Genomic DNA, 21708 nt, shown 5'->3' on the forward strand with positions numbered 1-21708 from the left:
CTGATTTGCTTAATGAACACTGAATCATCAGTCAATTAATATTTCAATTATGATAGGTCTTTTTTCTTTTTTTTTTTTTTTTTAAAGATTTTATTTATTTATTTGACAGACAGCGAACACAAGTAGGCAGAAAAGCAGGCAGAGAGAGAGAGAGGAGGAAGCAGGCTCCCTGCTGAGCAGAGACCCCGATGCGGGGCTCGATCCCAGACACTGGGATCATGACCTGAGCCGAAAGCAGAGGCTTTAACCCACTGAGCCACCCAGGCGCCCCATGATAGGTCTTTTTTCAATCTCCTCCCAAAAAACACATGAAGTTTTGTTATCAACCTCATTACTTTCCTTGAAACATGTAGCCACAGTTTTGAATTGATGTAGATCTGTAAGTACTGGCAACTGTGAACCAAGAATATTCCAAAGGGAGGAAGACTACAGGGTATACAGACATCTTAAAGAGGGGGTCAGTGGATATGATGCCGCCACCAGAACAGCTGAGCCCAGCTTTTATAGGTTAAACTAAGAGGCGAATAGGTGTGGGTAAAACCCCAGAAATGATACTGTGAAAAAGTATATATGGAAGTAGAGAAAGAGAAAAGGGGATGGCTTTCCAGGAAATGGTTTTAACATCCCATCACTAATAACCAATTAGCAATAATGTTAACAGTACATGGAATGCCAACTCCTGGCTTTAGCAAGTCAAATTGTGCCTAGTGCACTCAAACAAAAATCTGCATGTACATATGCACTTATAAACCTTGTGTCTTCATTTTTTAAATCCTAGGAGGATATACAAAGCAATAAGTAGGGATGTACCCAGATGTGGGGTACTGCAGGGACTTGCACTTTTCTTTTCATAGCCTTCTGTATTTCTTGAATGTTAGTCATGGGTACATAATACAAAACACTGTGCATATGTGACTGTTAAATATTAGCTGCTAATTCTTACTACTGCCAACCAAACACATGTTTTTCTATCAACGTGAATCACTGATCCTTTCCCTTTAAAGCAAGGTAAAAGAATTTCCAAAATGAGGGATGTTCAAGATTCTGGAAGGCCACACCGTCCATCTCCTTTGTAAATGAGAGCTCTTCCCAGGGCACACAGCAGATGCATCACCCTTACCCTGGTTCATAACATGGAAGCCCTGGGAAAAGAGGCACAGCCACTGAAGGCAAAAGGAACTGAAGGTTCCAGAGTGGGAAGGGATCACCCAGGCTACATGCACAGAAAACAGGGGTTAGGGAAGCAAAATCAGGTAAATGAGTGCTGAAGACTGCTATGGATTAAAAGAAGTTAGGATGCACTGTACGGTGAGGCCAAAGTCTATATATGCACAGTTATGCTCAATTTAAATGTTTGTGTGTCAAGATGGAAGTCCCATAAAGGGTAAATATGGCTCATCAATTTTGGTGTTGTCATGTTGAAGAATTACTTGGGCAAACATTCACTGTCTTATCAAACGGGTGAGAGAGAGGTAATTGTGTGTTTGTGTGTATGTGTGTGTTACAGAATGTTCTTTCAGAGATGAAAATGGAAGTGCCAGACCATGACATTTCTGAAATATGTCTGTTCTCACATTGTGGCATGGGGACTTTTCACTCAGCATCCCTTCAATTCTGAAGCAAACAAAAACCAAACACAAAAACCAAACCTAGGCTTTGCAAACCAGGGGTCTTGGGATAACACTAAATGCAGTAACTGTTCAACGTGGAAAAAGCAAGGAAGAAGGAAAGAAACTCCAATATGGCCAGGTTTGAACTCATAATCTTGGCCCTAAAACCTGGGCTTCTTCTAGCACTCCTTCACTGATGGATGTGACCTTCCATTTGGCTAAGCAAGCCAGAACCCTGGGGATCACCTCTGACTCTTTTTTCTTCCTCAGTCCCAGTATCAGGTCACCTTTGAGTCCTTTTCCAGTTCTTCCACTGCTTCTTAGTCCAAGCTGCAACATTTCTCCCCTGATCCACTGAAATGCTCTCCTAACTGGCTTCCCAGCATCTACTATGTCCCACTCTCCAATTCATCTTCTCTACTCAAGCCAAAGAAAATACTCTATAACAAATTTCTTCATGTTGAATTCTGCTTAAAACATCAATGACTTCTCCCCACTCTTAGAATAAAGACCCAACCCTATAACATACTTTTCAAAACCTAACCTAGTCTGGCCCTTTCCTCCTTCTCTGGGCTCATCATTTAACTCTTTCAGCAACTTGAGCAGACCATCCTCCTTCCTGCAAAGCTTTTGTGCATGCTTTGTTTGGGATACTCTACCTCTGTCATTTGTCTACTTATTGATTGCTCATCTATATGAGGCATTTTTTGTTACATGTTCTTATAGGATTATATTCCTATCAACTCATGGCTCATTTCAATTTCAACTACATTTTTATTAGCATGACTGCTGTATGTTACTCTTTCCCTATATGTGGTAAATTTGATAAGAGCAAAAACAATTTCAGTTTTATTTCTTGCCATCATCATGTTTTGTGGGCCCAGCACAATGGCCGGAATGTAATAGGAGCTGACTACAAATACATTTTTATGGTAAGGCTACCACTTACTGAAGAGTAAGATACCCCTTGAGTAGGGAATCCATAATGCACCTATGCAGTTATCCGGATGTGGCTAATCAAAGGCCTGGCCTGCAGCAGTTTCTCCTCTACAAGAAGAAGAGCCTCCTGGGGAAGCATCAGCCTTCCACATCCAAATAAGCCCCTCATGCCTAGACAAGAAAAGGACTTGAGCACCAACACAACTGTTTCCCCATCCTCATTAGACTTCCCCTGGAGGGAACCCACCTGTAGACAGACATTGGTTAGATATTTGCTTTCAACTTTAGACAAAGACAAAAACAAAGCATAACATGAAATAAAATCCTATAGAAACATAACTAATGACATGGGATAGAGTTTCAGTACAAATTTTAAAAAGGGGGTAGATTACAAATATTGAAATAAATTTTAAAATTAAATGGAATGTTAAATTTCATATACAAATAAGAATTCCTTGCCCAGGAAGGGAATAAAGTACCTAGTAAGAAGCAGCCAAGTTAGGGACACCTGGGTGGCTAATAGCCCACTATTAGTAGCCTTGTATAAGGCTTGTTGCATGATGAGACAATCTACACAGGATAGGTCTTATCTCATTACAGAATCTTACTGTCAATGGTGCTCATGTTTACTTCCTTTCAACTGCTCTCTTACAGTCCCTCTTTCAACAGGGCTGCAGATACTGGCTGAGGAGAATGCAACCATCACAGCCTGACTTGTTTACTTATTTTGTGCTAGTCACTACCTGTATAAAATCAAGTAAACTGTTTTAGAAGATTAAATCTTTTACTCCCCACCAAAAAGAGGGTATCACAAACAAAGGAATCATTAGGTCAGATTATTCTTTTTTTTTGTTTTGGTCAGATCATTTTAAATTAAAGGCTAAAAAGGGTAAATATAAGCATGTTTTAAAAACAGTGGCCTATAAATATATCATTATAACTATCTTACTGGAAATGTGCATAATTACAACCCTCCTCCCCTTTAACTGAGTTGTTAGCCATCAATCCGCAGAAGGCATCTTTTTCAGGCACCAATCACATCAGCATTAAGTACTGTTGGAAAACCCTTGCTTGCATCTGAAAAACTATGTACAAAATATTATTCAGCACATTATGCTATTATAACATTTAGAAGGAGCAAAACATTCTTTATGTTTAATGGTATTGGATGAAACATCTAAACCACAGAAGACTTGCAAACATAATATCCTCTATCTTACAGAAGCCAAAAAATCAGATGGTGCAAGGCAGCTGATCTGCAGAAACACATGCAACCAACAAATACTACAGCAGGTCACAGCTTCCAAGTTCTCCACTCACTTCTCAGTGGAGAACATTCTCTAACTGAGGTTGGAGACTGAGGGAAACTGAAGGAAAAACACACTCTATTCTCTCTCCTTACCTCATTCTTGCTCTCCTTTTACCCACAGACTCTAACCTCAAAATATCATTTGCTTAGTAAAATAGAAGGCAAGATGTATTACTCGTTCTCTCTCACTCATGAAACTTGGCTAACCTCTTTCAACTAAAGTATGAAAAGGAAATAATAAAATGAGGCAGTGTCAGTTCACCAATAAATAGATAGTATTGACTTCTGGATAAATATTGACTTATTATCAAACATAGTCTAAGTTTATTACCAAAATAATTTAAACCCCATGGTCAAATAGGAACATAAGCTCTGGTGATATATGAGTTCAATATCTTCTGGGATATGACACCAATTTATGTGCTAAGTCCCAGTGTGTTAGCACCTGGGGTTGGCTAAAGGTGAAAGATAATGTAAAGGGGCTTGTAATTAGGAATCTCCCTGTTGACTGTTTGCCTCAGGAAGCTCTCTGTGTTCACTACATATTTCAGAAATTGCAGAATGTTGTGCTTACAACTGTGCTACAGGAAGGGTCAATTCCAGAAAATTTAAGGCATATAAAATATGCATGATCATACCACACTCAGGGTCAGTATTGAGGTTTGAGATCAAAACAAAGTTTAAGCAAGGAAAGATTTTAAACTTTGAAACCTCTAATCATAAATAGCTAGTGTGCCATTTTTATCTAAAGGGGAATAGAGGGTCAATAATGAATGCTGACGTTCTGATACTATGATGCGAAGCAACAATGTCAACTGTCCACAGATTTATCAAAAGAAATGAAGAATTTTCATCATGTTTACATTTTCTATTAAATGGAAGTCGATTCAGCCCTACTTTAAGATTTAGAAATGATGCCACTAATATTCACAGTTTGGAGCTGAATATTCATGGAGGAGCCTGTTAAGGCCACTAGAGGTATCTCCCAATAGTCATGCTCTCTGGTAGACACAGGTAACAGCCGCTGCATTAACACCATAGGTCTCAGACCTCTTTTCACAGTACATACAATTTACTTCATCTGAACCAGTGGTTTAAATTTTTTTTCATGGCTATAGACTTCCTTCTTCAAAGATATCATATATGGAAGCCCAAACACTAAAGGCTTGGGTTTTTGCAAGGACTACTACTAGAGCACAGCCCCACTCTAAGGACTGAATATTCTTTACTTGGAAAGGACATGAAAGTTACAATATAAAAGTGACTCAAATTTAAAAACAATTCTTAACACTGACTATCAATTTTAAGATAACATACTAATTATCTACGGTATGACTTAGAATAATAAATTAACACATAAAAATTAACTCAAAATGGATCACAGTTCTAAATGTAAAACCTGAAACTATAAAATTTCTAGAAGAAAGCCTAAAGGAAAATCTTTGTGACCTTAAGTTAGCCAAAGAGTTCTTAAGACATGACACCAAAAGCATAATCTGTAAAGAACAAATTGATGTTAAATTGGGTTTTATCAAAATTTAAAACTTTGGCTCTGCAGAGACTAGTAAGAAAGTAAGCTAAGACACAAACTGGGAAAAAATATTTGTAAATCCTTTCTGACAAAAGATTTATATATAGAATATTTTAAAAAAAGACTTACTATGAAGTAAAAGTTAAGTAAAATATTTGAATAGGGCTTTCAACAAAGATGATGTCTGAATGCTGAATAAGCACTTAAAAAGATGCTCAAAAGCATTAGCCATCAAGGAAATACAAACTAAAATCACACTGAAATCCTACTATACACCCGCTAGAAGAGTTATTATCCAAAAGACTGACAATACCAGGCTTTGGTAAGGATGAAGAGAAACTGTAACTTCACGTATTTGCTGGTGGGAATATAAAACCGCACAGCCACTTTGGAAAATAGTTTGGCAGGTTCTTAAAAGCTGAACATATACTTACCATTAACTCAATAATCTCACTCCTAAATATTTATCACAGAGAAATGAAAACACACATCTACACAAAGACTTGAAAGCAAATGTTCATAGCAGCATTATTCGTAATAGCTCCAAACTCAAAATTATCCAATGTCCATCAACCAGCAAATGGATAAACAAAATAAATTATACTCATACAATGAAAAATTATTTAGACTAGGAGAAAAAGTGTAAAATATATACAAACTCCCAAAGCTGAAGTGGCCTTACTGATAAGTGGTGTCTCCATCAACCTGGTCTCTACCACTGTAATGTCTGCACAGCCACCTGACTTGAAAATTGAGGAGCTTCCCAGAATCCCACAGAATAGAATGTTTCTGGGAACAGCTTTTTTCTTCAGTATTTCAGACCCACTTTGGTATTTTATTTTACCTCCAGAATACTCAGGATCACTTCTATCTACATCTATGTTTATACATCTTTGAATCCTCCCATGGTGCTTACCACAGCACTGAATAAGTAGGTAATAAAGAATGAATGATATAGGGACTCCTGGGTGGCTCAGTCAGTTAAGCATGTGCCTTTGGCTCAGGTTATGATCCCGGGGTCCTGGGGCTTCTTGTTCAGTAGGGAGCCTGCTTCTCCCTCTGTCTGCCATACCCCCTGCTTGTGCTCTCTCTCTCTGTCTCTCTGACAAATAAATAATTGTTTTTTTAAAAATGACTGAAATAATTAGATATTCCCAAATGTAGGGTAGATTTGGTTCATGGTACCTGCCACTCTTGGGCTTAAGCTCTATGCTAAGAAGAGATGGTGAAGTCCTAGATTAATAACATTGTCCTCAAGTTCAAGGTAGTTATTTTGATTTTGTTAGACTGAAGATGAGATGTTACAAACCTTGAGCCCCCTTGGAAAAAAAAGGATGGGAAGGAAATACCAAGAACCTGTCTTCTGGGAGTAAGTTCCCAAACCAATCACCTTGAGATAATTACCAGAAGAGAAATGAGAGAAACACTGTCAAGTGAGGAAAGTATATATTTGAAGAAAAATGTAACTGACATTGTGCCTTCAGGGCAACTAGTTAATCTTCTACATGAGATATCAGGGTGATGACAAACTTTTTTCTTCAGAGGGTCACCAGTGCTAAATGGAAACTGTCAATGTGATGGCTGCAGAATTATAGTCAGTGAGATACATACAATTTATAAAAGCTAAAGGGAGTCCAACTCAAACAAGGGCTTCAACATTCCTTTCACATGCCTAGGCTTTCATGCAAAAAGCCACATAAGAATTACTCACAAGTGAATAAAATCGCAGGGTCTGGTAATAAGTACCCCCACTAATGTGAAGACTGTTCATGAAACCTATAAGAGCAGTTACGGCCTCAGTGAAGGGCACACCGTTTAGAGAGCTGATCGACAGATGAAAGCTGACCTTAGTTATGAGCCCCTGCCCAGAAACTGCGTTTAGTCTTCAAAGGCACAACCACACTCTATTACTCTGAATGGTCTTGAAGTTCTTTGATTATTTTTTCTAAATGAACTCCTAGCCAATATAGTAATATTCTCCCTCTGTTGGGTAGATTCTATTTATTTACCTATCAATTAATGGAGTACAATTTCTCCATTACAAATCATGTTTATAAAGGTGCAGTAGTATATTTCACAAACATTGAACTTCTTTATGTGTTGTTTCTTGAAGGTGTTTGAAATATTCAGAAGAATATGAACTACTAAGCTAATACCTGATTAGTTATGGTCATTAAATACTTTAAAAAATTACAACAATTTTAAGAACCATATATATTGAATCTATAATCATGTTAAGATTTCCAAGGAAATTTGGTTACTTAAATTTAAAAAGGTTAGGATTTGACCTGTCAAGTTTATGTAATATATAAACACTACAAGGGGATAATCTTTTGCACTTATTTTTATGCAAAAATTATTAAATTTATGAATAAATCTGTCAGTTGAATTTGAAGCCTTTGAAAAGTAAACTTTACATTGAATTGCTTAACATCTGGGAAACAAACAGGATTTTAGAGGGGAGGGAAGGTGGAGGGATGGGTTAGTCGGTGATGGGTATTAAGGAGGGCACATATTGCTTGGAGCACTGGGTATTACACACAAACAATGAATCATGGAACACCGCATCAAAAACTAATGATGTACTATACGGTGACTAACATAACATAAAAAATTTAAAAACATTAAATAAAATTAAAAGTAATAACAGATATTCTTTTACATGATAAAAGACTTCCCAAAAGAGTAAAAGTTAATGGGAATTTGGCAAAGCCTACACCTCACAGACTCTCAGCTCCACAGTCCAGAAAGAGAACCAAGGGCACCACTCCTGAGCAGTTCAATGCCATATAGGCCATACCTGCAGGAATCCTAAACCAACCAAAGTTCTCAGAGATATCTCTGGCAAATTTCTATCATTTCTAGAACTAAGACTGTCAAAGGAAGAGGAAGGTAAGCGGCATCAGTCTGGAGCAAACATAACCTAGATGGTCTGGGATGGGGTCAGATTTCCACCTTACTTGAAAATCCAGAGAACCTCAAAATCTAGGGGCCAATAAGAATTTGAAAAAGCTTCCCAGGATCTCATGGCATAGAATGTTTCTGAGAACAACTAAGAAGTTCATTCAACTCCCTCAAATATTTTCTTTTGCCTCTGGAACACTCAGAGTCACCCCTACACTTACTTTTGCTGAGTGGGGCCTTGTATAATGCTGACTACTGAGCAGCTCCCACACTGTCCATCAAAGGAGGTACAAGGTACTCTACCAGAGCTATGCTAAGTGACAGTGAGCAGACTTCCTAGAAAAGTACCCAAAAGCATGGAGGCAATAAGAATGGAATGCAGAGGGCCAACCTGCATTCTGGACCTAAATGTGTTACCACATAGCTTGAGAAGCTTGAACAAAGCTTTTTCAAAGCCTTTTTTTGTGTGACCTGGCAAGTATCATAGCTGTGAAATGAGCATGAACTTACTTTGGAACAGGTTTTGTTATAAAAAGCCACTGAAATAACACTTTAAACACCCAGAAAAATACAAGCATAAATGTAGAGAATTAGGTTCTTTACTATAAAGTGAAGATGCTAGGACTGCTTAACAGCAATGGAAATGGTAAGCTGACTCTGAAATATTACATGTATGGGAATCCATTTAACTAAGAAGTAGGAATAGAATTCTATTCCTACTAACATACTTTCAATCAAACTTCATCAAGACCAGAAAAGGGCAGCATAAACTAGATGGGGAGGATAAAGGAAAAAAAAAAGTTCTACAGACTAAAGTTAATATCCTAAAAATTTGATTTTGTACCAACTCTGTGTCAGGTATTTAGCTGATTCAGTCCTTTCAATAATCCTAGTGGTAGAAATTATCATTCCCTTTCTAGCGGGGGAAAAACACTGAGGTTTGAAAGCTGAAGCAATCTGCCTATTACTGAGAAAAAAATAATTAGCTCCAAGAACTTCAGTTTATATGGTACCTCCCACAGAAACTAAAGGCCATGACAATTCATCCCCAGAATCCTGAAGAGTATAGTTCCTGTGCTTATTTTACATTTCAACAGACGCTGAAAAATGTAGCAAGTCTTCATGGAAACTTCAGTGATGGACCCTTGTTGTCAAATTTCTAAATGGTCCTGTTTCTCTTCACACCCAGTGGTGAATGTTACGTGTTCGTCCTAGAGCTATCCAGATCTCGCCACACCATTCTCCTCCCTTGAAATGAGCTCTAAGTTCAGATGAAATGAAGCAACCATCATTCTCGTGTCCAAATGGGAATGCCAAGAAGATCCCAAGTTTTAGCAGCAGCTAAGGAGGCCCTGGAATCACTGTGCTCATTGCCTTCTCTCAGATGGGCAACTTTCATTCCCAGCAAAATAGGAGGAGACAAAAAAATTCATCAGGAAGTGTGTCACAATTTCACAGACTGACAGATGGAGGCATGTAGCAATACATCTTTTATTACTTCCCTTGACAGCTACAGATTGCATACTGAGTTTAACTGGGCTGATACACACATTCTGCAGGTGTATTGGTGAGAGAAAAAAATTTGAACATTTTCTAGCTATCAAAGAAATAACGTACCTAGGTATGGAAAGAAATTTCCTGGTAATCCAAAGAATGTTTCTCTCTCCAAATACTCTCTAGTTACGTAATCCTAACACTGGCATTTTGATGCCTGGTAAGTTTATTTTCAAACATGGATAGGCCAGCCTGCATTAGAGGTTTTGCTTCTGCTGTGTTTATAAAACAATCTGTAATCAAGAATCTACAACTAAGGGACTGCAACTTTATTCACTAAAGCCCCAGGCTGCATAAGGGACTCTATTTATGTCACACATAAATATATAGCTTGGGATGATTGAACTTGATTTTTCTCAATTTGATTTTCAAAGTTAAAAAACTGAAATTGTGCTGTATCCTCACAGGTGTTCCAGGTAGCAAATACCCACAGCTTAGAGAAGTTAGCGCTCCACTAGCCAGTAACACCGATGTCATACTGCATTTGCTGAAAGAGCCTTCCCAGAAGCATTCACACCTGATAAGCATATTGTGTGGATTAGAGTTACAGAAAAACAGAAGAAAAAATCATTTTCTAGCCCAGTGTCAGATGCCAGAGGTATATTAGTGAATGAAAACAAAACTTCTCTAAGGAATATGGAATGTATTTAGTATTTCCACCAAATTATTGTTCTGCCACCATCAGCAAGATGTGGAGACAGCAAAAAACCTGATGACATTTTTTTCTCATCTGATGATTAAACTCCCCATTACGGTGCTAGGCAGGATCCCCATCTCCCTGAGGACAGTTCTGGTGTAAATGGGTATCAGAAGTGGAAGTGAGGGGCGCCTGGGTGGCTCAGTGGGTTAAGCCTCTGCATTCCGCTCAGGTCATGATCCCAGGGTCCTGGGATCGAGCCCCACATCGGGCTCTCTGCTCAGCAGGGAGCCTGCTTCTCCCTCTTTCTCTCTCTGCCTACTTGTGATCTCTCTCTGTCAAATAAATAAATAATTTTTTTTTTTTAAAAAAAGTGGAAGTGGGATGATTGCAGCAACTAAAGGCCTAAAAAATGGTACTGTGAGTATATTTACATTATATGATATGCAGGAATAAGTATAATTTATATGTGAATAGATTTATAATATACTTAGACACTACATTATATCTTAAAACACAAGATCAAATTCCCCCATCTCAAACCAGTCTACTACACTACAAAGACATTTAATAATGCAACTTTCATCAATTTCAGTAAGAAACACAGAACCTAACCAATCCTTGATGATCTTTTAAATTTTGAAAGTTTGCCTTATAAAATCCAGGGAAAGCTAGATGATGACGAGGACAAAGTGTATGGCTAATGGGTGGATCCATAGTGTGCTATAAGCCTACCAAAACAATGTGGCTGCTTTATGGAAAAGGAAACTACACTCTGCCACAGAATCAGAGCTTCTCATGTGACAAGGTGAAGAAAAGAGTCTTTGGTCAAACATTATTCTGGGTGAGTCTCTAAAGTTATTTTGGGATCAGTTTAATATTTGAATTGATAGACTGAGTAAAGCAGACTACCCTCCCTACCCTCCCTGTTTTGGTGGGCCTCATCCAATCAATTAAAGGCTGAACAGAACAAAAGACTGAACCACCCCCTCTCTGACTGGCTTGGAGCTGGAACTTGACTCTTCCTGGTCTCACACTTGAAATGAAACATCAGCTCTTCATGGATCTCATACCTGCAGGCTCTCAGACTAAGACTACACCATCAGCTCTCCTGGGTTTTAGGCCTTTGGACTTGGACTTGAAACTAAATAATTGGCCCTCCTGGGTCTCAAGCTTGCCAACTGCAGGTCTTGGGATCTCCCAGCCTCCATAATCACATAAGACAATTCTTTATAAAAAATGTCCCGTATCATCAATATGTGCAATTTAAGAAACAGATGAACACAGGGGAAAGGAAGGAAAAATAAAATAAGATAAAAACAGAGAGGGAGGCAAACCATAAGAGGCTCTTAACCGCAGGGAACAAACAGGTTTGCAGGAGGGGTTGGGTGGGGGATGGGGTAACTGAGTGATGGGCATTAAGGGGGCCACCTGATGTAATGAGCAATGGGTGTTATATACCACTGATGAATCACTAAATTCTATCCCTGAAATTAATAATACACTATATGTTAACTAAATTGAATTTAAATAATTTTAAAATTTTCATATATAAAACATATATACACACACAATCTTTATATATATAGCTTAAGATGTACATATACATATTTTAACATATTTATTATATTAAATACAAACACACAACTCCTATTCGTTCTGTTTCTCTGAAGAACCCTGATTGATACAACGCTGTAATGGAAAAAACTCTTCCCAATAGAGCTACCAAAGTGGTAAAGTTGGGGATATCTCATTCCTTGCCAAGACAGCAAAGATGAATAGGCCACAGCAGCCATCAAATGGTGATACTATTAGAAAGTATGTGATATTTGGGGTGCCTGAGTGGCTCAGTCAGTTATGCTTATGGGTCTATCTACCCTCAGCTCAGGTCATGATCTCAGGGTCCTGGGATTCAGCCCAGCGTCTGGCTCTCTGCTCAGCAGGGAGTCTGCTTCTCCTTCTCCCTCTGCCTGCCTCTCTACCTACTTGTGATCTCTCTCTCTGTCAAATAAATAAATAAAATCTTTTTTAAAAATTAAAAAAATAAAAGTATGTGATATTTGGAAATAAAACATGATTGAAATATTCCTACTTCTGTAAGACGCCTGGAATAAGGAACCAAAAATGCAAGTGATCGGAAGGGGTATGGCAGAGTATTAAGGGAGACAAAATCAGATGAAAGAGAGAAGACTTGCTCACAGATTATTATAATTTATTTTTCCCTGCAGAAATGATCATTCACACAAATTCAGGCACATGCATCTGCTGCCCCTCCCTCCAAGGCTCGAGTTGTGACCACACACACAATCTGCTGCTAAACCTCAAATCCTTATCAAATATGCCACATAATAGCTAAGCAAGCTACAAAGAATTTTGCTTCTTCATTCTTACTGACTTAAAAGCCAAGGTGCTCCTGAACAATTCTATGAATTTTAGGACCTGTGTTCTTCTCACAACGCCCACACATACTTAAAATCATCTTTGTATGGGGTTCACAGAGAGAGGAAACAGAAGGTGTCAAAGGAGAGATTTTTAGAATTTCAAAAACTTCCAGGATCACAGACATTCTTTTCCAATATACAAGCTAAAGACATTTTAGGAAAGCTTAAAACCAGCTGGGTATGGTGGAGACTTGTGAAGTAAAAGGGAATTTAGGATTCATTAAAACACTACCATGGGGGCGCCTGGGTGGCTCAGCGGGTTAAAGCCTCTGCCTTCGGCTCAGGTCATGATCCCAGGGTCCTGGGATCGAGCCCCACATCTGGCTCTCTGCTCCGCAGGGAGCCTGCTTCCTCCTCTCTCTCTGCCTGCCTCTCTGCCTACTTGTGATTTCTCTCTGTCAAATAAATAAAATGTTAAAAAAAAAAAACCACTACCATGGATAAAGACCTAACTATTTGCTCAGAAGTCTCCCATCCCACCCCACAACACCCAGCAAAAACTCCTCAACTCTGCCAGCTCAGTGGTCACAGCCTGCACAAAAGAAGGCCAATTCTTAAGTGAGCATGGACCTGGGCAGGGCTGAAAGCCAAGGCCTGGTCTCTTGCATCCTTCTCTGCTTTTCTTGCCCTTGCACATCCCTCCTCCTCCTTTCTTCCCGGGGTTAAGAACAGAGGCTCTGGAGCCAGACTCTGGGTCTGATTACTCTTCCTGACACTGATTAGCTATGTTTCACCTTGGAGAAGTTATTTACCTCCTAATGCCTCAGTTTCCTCAGCAGCAAAATGTAAAAAATAGTAGTGACTAGCATTGGGGTTGTGAGGATGAAATCAGTTCAAGCACAACAGATTCTTGATGAAGTACTGGCCCATGGCACATGTTCGTGTCAGCCTGCCTAATCTTGTGGAGTCCATTCTTCTGGACCCAGCAGGTGGTAAGTTGATTTTGGTTCATTTATTGTATTTCTCACATGGTATAGAAAGTACCCATTTACCAGCCTGCCTCCCCTGAGACTGAGCAGGAATCACACGAACGTTCTCATCATCTTTCCCAGCACCTAGTGGTGGCACACAGCAGGCTATCAGTAACTGTGGATTGAGTGCTTCAAGACACTAATTCTAGGGCGCCTGGGTCCTGGGTGGCCCAGTTGGTTAAGCATCTGCCTTTGGCTCAGGTCACGATCCCAGGGTCCTGGGATCAAGTCCCACGTTGGGCTTCCCCTCCTCTGTGGGGAGCCTGCTTCTGCCTCTCCCTCTCCCTACCACTTGGCTTGCTTATGCTCTCTCTCTCTCTCCTCCCTCTGTGTCAAATAAATAAATAAAATCTTAAAAAAAAAAAAAAAAAGAACTAATTCTAACCAGGAGAGCATGTCACCTAGGCTGCTGATTATGAATGGCAATGGCAATTCAGCAAAGTGAAGCTCCAGGTAGAATTCTGCAATGAAACACAATTCACCCTTTGGCTGTATAATCAAATCCTTGGATTTCTTTATTTGTCTAAATTCATTTGCTTTAAAAATCTTTCAAATAAGGTCACTTTGTTTACATACTTGTGCCTCTTAATGGCATAGAAAAGTAAGCATAACAAAGCTGACTGAATCAATGTTACTTTTGCCCCAGGAGAACAAAATCAAGAAATATTTATGAGCAATCTCCTACAGTTACATTTAATTATCAATTGCACATAACACATAATTATTAAAGAGTCATTAAGAAATGTCCTTCCAAGTATAAACAAAAGCAAAGCATCAACAGACCCAAGATAAAGCAGAGGTTACAGCAACATTTTTGAGGCCTGGCTCTCCCCAAATGACATTTCTCTTAACTACAAAAGAGATAACAAGATGACCACTGACTAACCCTAGTCTCAGGTATGTGATTGGACCTCAGTTTCAAAAAACCTTCTGTGGAAAGTGTTCTTCTTGTGAAACATCCTATTAAAAAGCAAGCCTGTGAGACACATTCACTAGTTACTCTAAGTCCCAAGGTGTTAATGGAGGGGACAGAAGAAGTAGACAGACAGACATGAATATGCACACACCTACTCCTCCTATATAGACCAGACCAGTTAAGAAGATCAGTAAAAGTCATGGTCTCTTTCCTGTGTGACTTTTGTCATTCCCATATGAAACATGCACAGAGGTTTTTGCTGAATCACAGATGTCACTGATTAATAAAAGCCATATTTTTCAGTTAAGCATAAGGAAAAGGAGGTAATAAAATAATTCAAATATGCTCATGCTCTGTAACAGAAAAGAATAGGTGAATTTGCATTTTATGTTTCCTGGACACATACACTTCTCATTTAATTAAAAGAATTTGGGAAGATGAGTCTAAGTTCATATGATCCCTATGAAGAACACTGAGAACCTCCTAGAAAATAATACTTCTTTGCAGTGCCAAAAAGCACACCTGGATCAAATATTAAGTGAAATGAGTTACTCCAAAAGCCAAAAGCAGGACAGCTGAAAGGTACGGCTGATTGAGTTATACAAAAATGAACTGGGTATGGACATTGAGGAGGGTATGTGCTATGGTGAGTGCTGTGAAATGTCTAAGCCTGATGATTCACAGACCTGTACCCCTGGGGCAAATGTTAATAAGTTAAACAGTTAATAAGTTAACTTATGTTAATAAGAAAAAAAAGAAAAGAAAAAAAAATGAACTGGGGAGCAGGGACCCCAGGAATTTACTCACCACTATATCCTCAGGGAATGTGTCTCTGCTGAAGGAGCCATCATCAAACATGACCTCATAGAAGGTCTGCGATGTCACAGCAATCACCCTGCAACTATAATAGCGGGTGTTCCGATGCTTTGTGATGACCGTCTGCCCCACAGAGATACCCTTCTCGCCAGCCTTGGACTTCTGAAAGAAGGGACACAGAAAAAGGAGAGAAAAGAAACAGGAGAAAGATAAAAGGTAGGGACAGAAAATAAAATATATATTTATTTAGGAAAAAAATTCACGTGCTCATGATATATATTTTTAATTTTTAAACTTTTTATTGGGGAATAATTTCAAACCTAAAGGTTACAAGTATATGAGTAGTACACAAAGATATCTACATACTATTGACCCTTTACCCAGATTAATCTGTTATCTATCAATATTTTTAACATTTTACCATTTCTTTTTTGCATATTGTCTCTATTTTATATAATGTACATTTAGATATTAAAAATTGTGTATATATATGTGTGTGTATATATACATATATATATAGTCCACCCAGAACAATTTAAGAATAAGCTACATATATCATGGGATTTTACTCCTAAATACATCAGTTGTGTATTTTCTAAAAATAAGGATTTCCCTTTACATAACCACAGTATAATTACTAACTTCAGTAAATCTAACACGGATACAATACTTTAATCAACAACGTATGTTCTAATTTTGTCAATTGAGCCAATAATGATCTTCATGGTTTCTCCAACTCCCCCACCCCACCCCTGCTCTCGAGTGCAAGGTCCAATCAAGTCAGGTACTGCACTTTGCTTCTGCTTCTCTTTAGCCCCTTCTAATCTGGAACATTTCCACAGCCATTCTTTGTCTTTGTGATCTTTGTGTCTTTGTGAGCTGTGCCTGATCCAATCTTTACTGTGATGGTGGCGATATGCTGCTTTCTGCTGCTCTGGCACTCCCTCCACATATACTAGCTGGCATTTGGCATCTGTTAAACAGGAGTCTCCTACTCTCCCCCACATCCTGCTCTTATATAGGAGAGGATAAGACAAGGTAGAAGCCTGTAGAAATGGCCTGCGGTCAGACTATGGGGGTGGGGTGGGGAAGGGAGAAGGGCAGGTCCTTTGCCATCCTAAGGAGTCAGGACATTATTCTATGGGCCTAAGGAAGGTACTGAGAGGTTTAAATATAGAAGAAAAGTGATCCAGGTTTATATGGCTATAGGTGAAGAAGGTGAGTGGGGAGCTTATTACACTGGGCCAGGTGGGAGATGAAACCTTGGAGTAAGGAACTAAGGACAAATGCTCATGATTTGGATGGAGGGGTGACTCCCTCCCAACAAGCATGTTCCTACAGTCTCCTAGTTGTAGAGTGAGCGCTGACATCTAGTTTCTCACATGCCTACCAAAACAAAATCATTCCCCAGTGACTGCTGGGTTGGTTGGGGAATAATTAGGTGTATAACATCTAATACTTATAGTCAGTTAGGTGTATAAACATCTCCTAAAAGACAACAGTAAGTAAGTACACTATGTTTGAAGTAGAAATCATTTGTTTTGTTTATAAGTTTTCTTTTTAAGTTTTAAGTTTTCTATTTGTTTGTTTTAGTAATTTCTACCCCCAACATGGGGCTTGAACTCATGACCCCAAGATCAAGAGTGGTATACTCTTCCAACTAAGCCATCCAGGTACCCGTGAAGTAGAAATCATTAATAGCTAGGCCTCAGTATCTTATATATGCTGAAATAATTACCTAGTTTCCTATTTCATTTCTTCACCCAACCCCTTCAAATACATCTAACCTTTCAAAGTAAGAAAACAACTCAAATGTAATAATGAAATATGAATAAAAGCATAGTCTGTAGTAATATAACTCCAAAATTGGGCCCATGACTGTTCCTTAAGACTGTACCATTTACAGCTAACCGTAGGAGGCAAAATTTACAACCTGTGTGACCATACATAGTGGCCCTAAGTGGCAATGGCAGCACTTTCTGCAGATGTTGTCCCTCTCTGTCAAACTGACTTAAAAACACTCATGCTCAGGACTGCAAGTACTGTATTTCACTATAGTATTAGTTTCTTTGTGCATATTTTATTAAAATTGGAATTAACCCTGTAAGGAAACAATGGTTTGGATTTGAATTCTAAGCTCTGCTACTTACTAGCTGTGTGATCTTGTGATCTTGAACCTTTATCAGCCTCAGTTTGTTCATCTGTAGGAGGGATAATACTTACATTAAAGGTTTGCTATAAAAACAGGATAAAGTACATCAACTACCTAGACTCATGGGCAACTGGTTCTTATCAACTGTTAACTGGTTTCATTTTTGTAAGTGGAGAACATACCTAGGACGCTCGCCCCAGGTTAATAAACCACTCTTTTCTGCTTTCCCTCAGTAATTGGCATGTATGACTGCAGCACCCTGATTTCACATAACAAGGCTGAATCCAGCCCCAAACCATCACTGCTTTGATCTTTACTTCATCTACTTCTGATTGTAAGTCTTGTCAAACGTGGCCACAAAGCTATGGTCCTTAGGAAAGAAGGCATAAGGAGGCCTCCTCCCCTACCCCCAATGCTCCCAAAGCCTGTGTTTGCAACTCCCTTAAAGCCCTGCCCAAATTACAGTTTCATTGACTATTCCTCCTACAGCAGGGTAAATAAAATCCATGCATCAGCACCCATGCCTTTTTTTTTTCCCCCTACAGTACCCGCCACAGCATGTGTAACACTACTGCTGCTGGATGAACAACAAATGAACGAATGAAAGAAAGAATAAATAATTTTTAAAAATGAATGAACAAACTGTGAGAATGGGTACAGATATATTTTCAAAATGGGAGAGTACTAATTCATGGCCCAGAAAAGGGAAAGGAAAACAAAGGAGAATTGTAGGAAGATGTTACTCTTTCTTGGGGTAGATAGGCATGTATGTGGGTGGAGGGGGGATAAAGAAGGTTTATGGTGAAATTCACAGGGTCTGGAAAGTGGAAGTGTTCAGTCAGGGAAAGAGAAACATGATAGAGATTGATAGAGAAAAGGTTGACTCTAGATTATAACCACCTTTTTCTTACATAGGAACTGAAATTTATGTAAACTAGCTGGCTGGGAAGATGGTCAACACACAAATTAAATGCCTTCATCTAAATAAAAATTTCCATGGGCTTCAGGCATGACATTTCATGGGGAGTACTAAGGAAAACAGATTTTTTTTCATAATTCTATTTTGATAGGATTTCTGACTTATTTTTGCAGGGAAAATTTATTGACAAGCATACCCATAACTGATTATACATTCTCAAAAATATTTCCTGTCAGAAAAGCCCAAGAATCTATTGATGTTAACACTATCATTTCTGATCAAAGAAGACAGACGTTATGCAAGAGGTTCCATCAGATTATAGAAATGGTTATGGTATTTTGAAGATTAGTACACAGGCTAAGGCTGTGGAAGTTAAATTTCCTTTAACATGTTAAGCAGAAATGAAGAGTGGTTTAAGGGAGAAAAAAAGCACAGAAAGCTAGAGCCACTTTGAAATGCTGTGGATGGGGAAAAAATGTTACAGACATTTCACAAAAGCATTAGAGAGTTTTTGGGGCACAATTACATATGTAGAGTTACCAACACACATCCATATACCTGAGTTAATTCAATTCTCCCAATAACGCTGTGACATAGTTGTTATTTTCATTAAATAGATGAAGAAGCTGAAGTACACAGTCAAGGACTTTTCCAAGATCTCAGAGATGGTGAGAAGCTAACATGGGACTCAGAAGCAGGCACTCTTCTATCTTGAGTGCCCTGGTATCATCAACCATCAGAATAAACGTTGACAAAAATCAGAGGAAAAATAAAACCTACCAGGAAGTGGACCTAATGGAATTCACACACTTGCCTAAAGAAGTTACATCTTCTTTTCCTTTCTTTTCTGATTTACTGAGTACCTCCTTTGTTCTACATATGCATTGAGAAATTTCTCAGGTAAGAAATAATCTAATCTCCTCGGTATACTTAATTCAAATAGCAACTAGGATTTGGAGTCTATCTGGATATGAAAAATGTAGAATGTATAATTGCACATATAGTCCACTTTTCTATATGTACATGTAACACACATATCCATACTGTGGTAAATTGCAAAAATACCCATAATCTTCACTCCTTCTTGTTTCTGCATCTGCTGCAATGAGACCTTGAAGCTCCTTCTATAAAGAGCTGGACTCGAGGAGGAGGAGTTAAGATGGCGGAGAAGTAGCAGCCTGAGACTACATCAGGTAACAGGAGATCAGCTCGATAGCTTATCTAAACATTGCAAACACCTACAAATCCAACGGGAGAGCGAAGAGAAGAAGAACAGCAACTCTAGAAACAGAAAATCAGCCACTTTCTGAAAGGTAGGACTGGCGGAGAAGTGAATCTAAAACGACGGGAAGATAGACCGCGGGGGGAGGGGCCGGCTCCCGGCAAGCGGCGGAGCAACGGAGCACAAAATCAGGACTTTTAAAAGTCTGTTCCACTGAGGGACATTGCTCCAGAGGCTAAACCAGGGTGAAGCCCACGCGGGGCCAGCGTGGCCCCAGGCCCCGCAGGGTCACAGAAGGATCGGGGGTGTCGGAGTGTCGGAGAGCTCGCAGGTATTAGAACGGAGAAGCCGGCTTCAGAGACAGAGCCGAGGACTGAACTCTCAGCTCAGGGTTACCTTGAACTGGTCGCGGGCTGGGTGAGCTCGGAGCGCGGCTAGAGGCTGGGGATACGGGAGTGATTGGGTGCTGTCCTCTGGGGGCGCACTGAGGAGTGGGGCCCCGGGCTCTCGGCTCCTCCGGGCCGGAGACTAGGAGGCCGCCATTTTCATTCCCGTCCTCCGGAACTCTACGGAAAGCGTTCAGGGAACAGAAGCTCCCAAAAGCGAACCCGAGCCGATTACTTAGTCCGGCCGCCGGTAAGGGCGGTGCAATCCCGCCTCGGGCAAAGACACTTGAGAGTCACTACAACAGGCCCCTCCCCCAGAAGATCAACAAAATATCCAGCCAGGACGAAGTTCATCTATCAAGGAGAAAGCAGATTCAATTCCTAAGACAGCAGAGCAATTCCAGAGGAGGAGAAAGCAAAGCACGGAACTCATGGCTTTCTCCCCATGATTCTTTAGTCTTGCGGCTACTTCAATTTTTTTTCTTTTTTCAATTTTTTTTTCTTTTTTCTTTTTTCTTCTTCTGCTAAATTTTTTAAAACTTTTACCCTTTTCTTTTTTAACGTTTTTTGACTAGTTCATCTAAATATATATATTTTTTTCTTTCTTTTTTATATTTTTTTATTTGTTTTATTTTTTAAATTTTTTTCTTTTTCTTTTACTTTTTTTTTTTTTTTCAGAACCTGTTTTTATCCCCTTTCTCCCCAACAATTTGGGGTCTCTGCTGATTTGGTTACAGCGCATTTTTCCGGGGTCTTTGCCACCCTTTTAGTAGTTTATTTGCTCCTTCATACCCTCTTATCTGGACAAAATGACAAGGCGGAAAAAATCACCACAAACAAAAGAACAAGACACAGTACCAAAGGCTAGGGACCTAATCAACACAGACATTGGTAATATGTCAGATCAAGAGTTCAGAATGACGATTCTGAACATTCTAGCCGGGCTCGAAAAAGGCATGGAAGATATTAGAGAAACCCTCTCTGGAGATATTAAAGCCCTTTCTGGAGAAATTAAAGAACTAAAATCTAACCAAGTTGAAATCAAAAAAGCTATTAATGAGGTGCAATCAAAAATGGAGGCTCTCACTGCTAGGATAAATGAGGCAGAAGAAAGAATTAGTGATATCGAAGACCAAATGACAGAGAATAAAGAAGCCGAGCAAAAGAGGGACAAACAGCTACTGGACCATGAGGGGAGAATTCGAGAGATAAGTGACACCATAAGACGAAACAACATTAGAATAATTGGGATTCCAGAAGAAGAAGAAACAGAGAGGGGAGCAGAAGGTCTATTGGAGAGAATCATTGGAGAGAATTTCCCTAATATGGCAAAGGGAACAAGCATTAAAATCCAGGAGATGCAGAGAACCCCCCTCAAAGTCAACAAGAATAGGTCCACAC

The 21708-nt window shown here is 39.3% G+C and overlaps 1 protein-coding gene across 7 annotated transcripts in view; it reads right to left on the bottom strand.

Annotated features, from left to right (window-relative positions):
- The window catches only part of KDM4C (lysine demethylase 4C), a 510176-nt gene that overhangs the window by 24607 nt on the left and 463861 nt on the right, over positions 1–21708 (bottom strand). For 6 of the 7 annotated variants that reach the window (XM_046023271.1, XM_046023269.1, XM_046023272.1 and 3 more), the window contains 2 exons: positions 17779–17829; positions 15620–15790 (listed from right to left, as the gene is read on the bottom strand). In XM_046023271.1, coding sequence (XP_045879227.1) covers positions 15620–15790; positions 17779–17829 — 222 coding nt within the window. The remainder of the gene's footprint in view (positions 1–15619; positions 15791–17778; positions 17830–21708) is intronic. The other variant, XM_046023268.1, reaches the window with a different exon arrangement.

Source organism: Meles meles, chromosome 11 (genome assembly GCF_922984935.1).
Source record: "Meles meles chromosome 11, mMelMel3.1 paternal haplotype, whole genome shotgun sequence".
NCBI classification, from domain to species: domain Eukaryota; kingdom Metazoa; phylum Chordata; class Mammalia; order Carnivora; family Mustelidae; genus Meles; species Meles meles.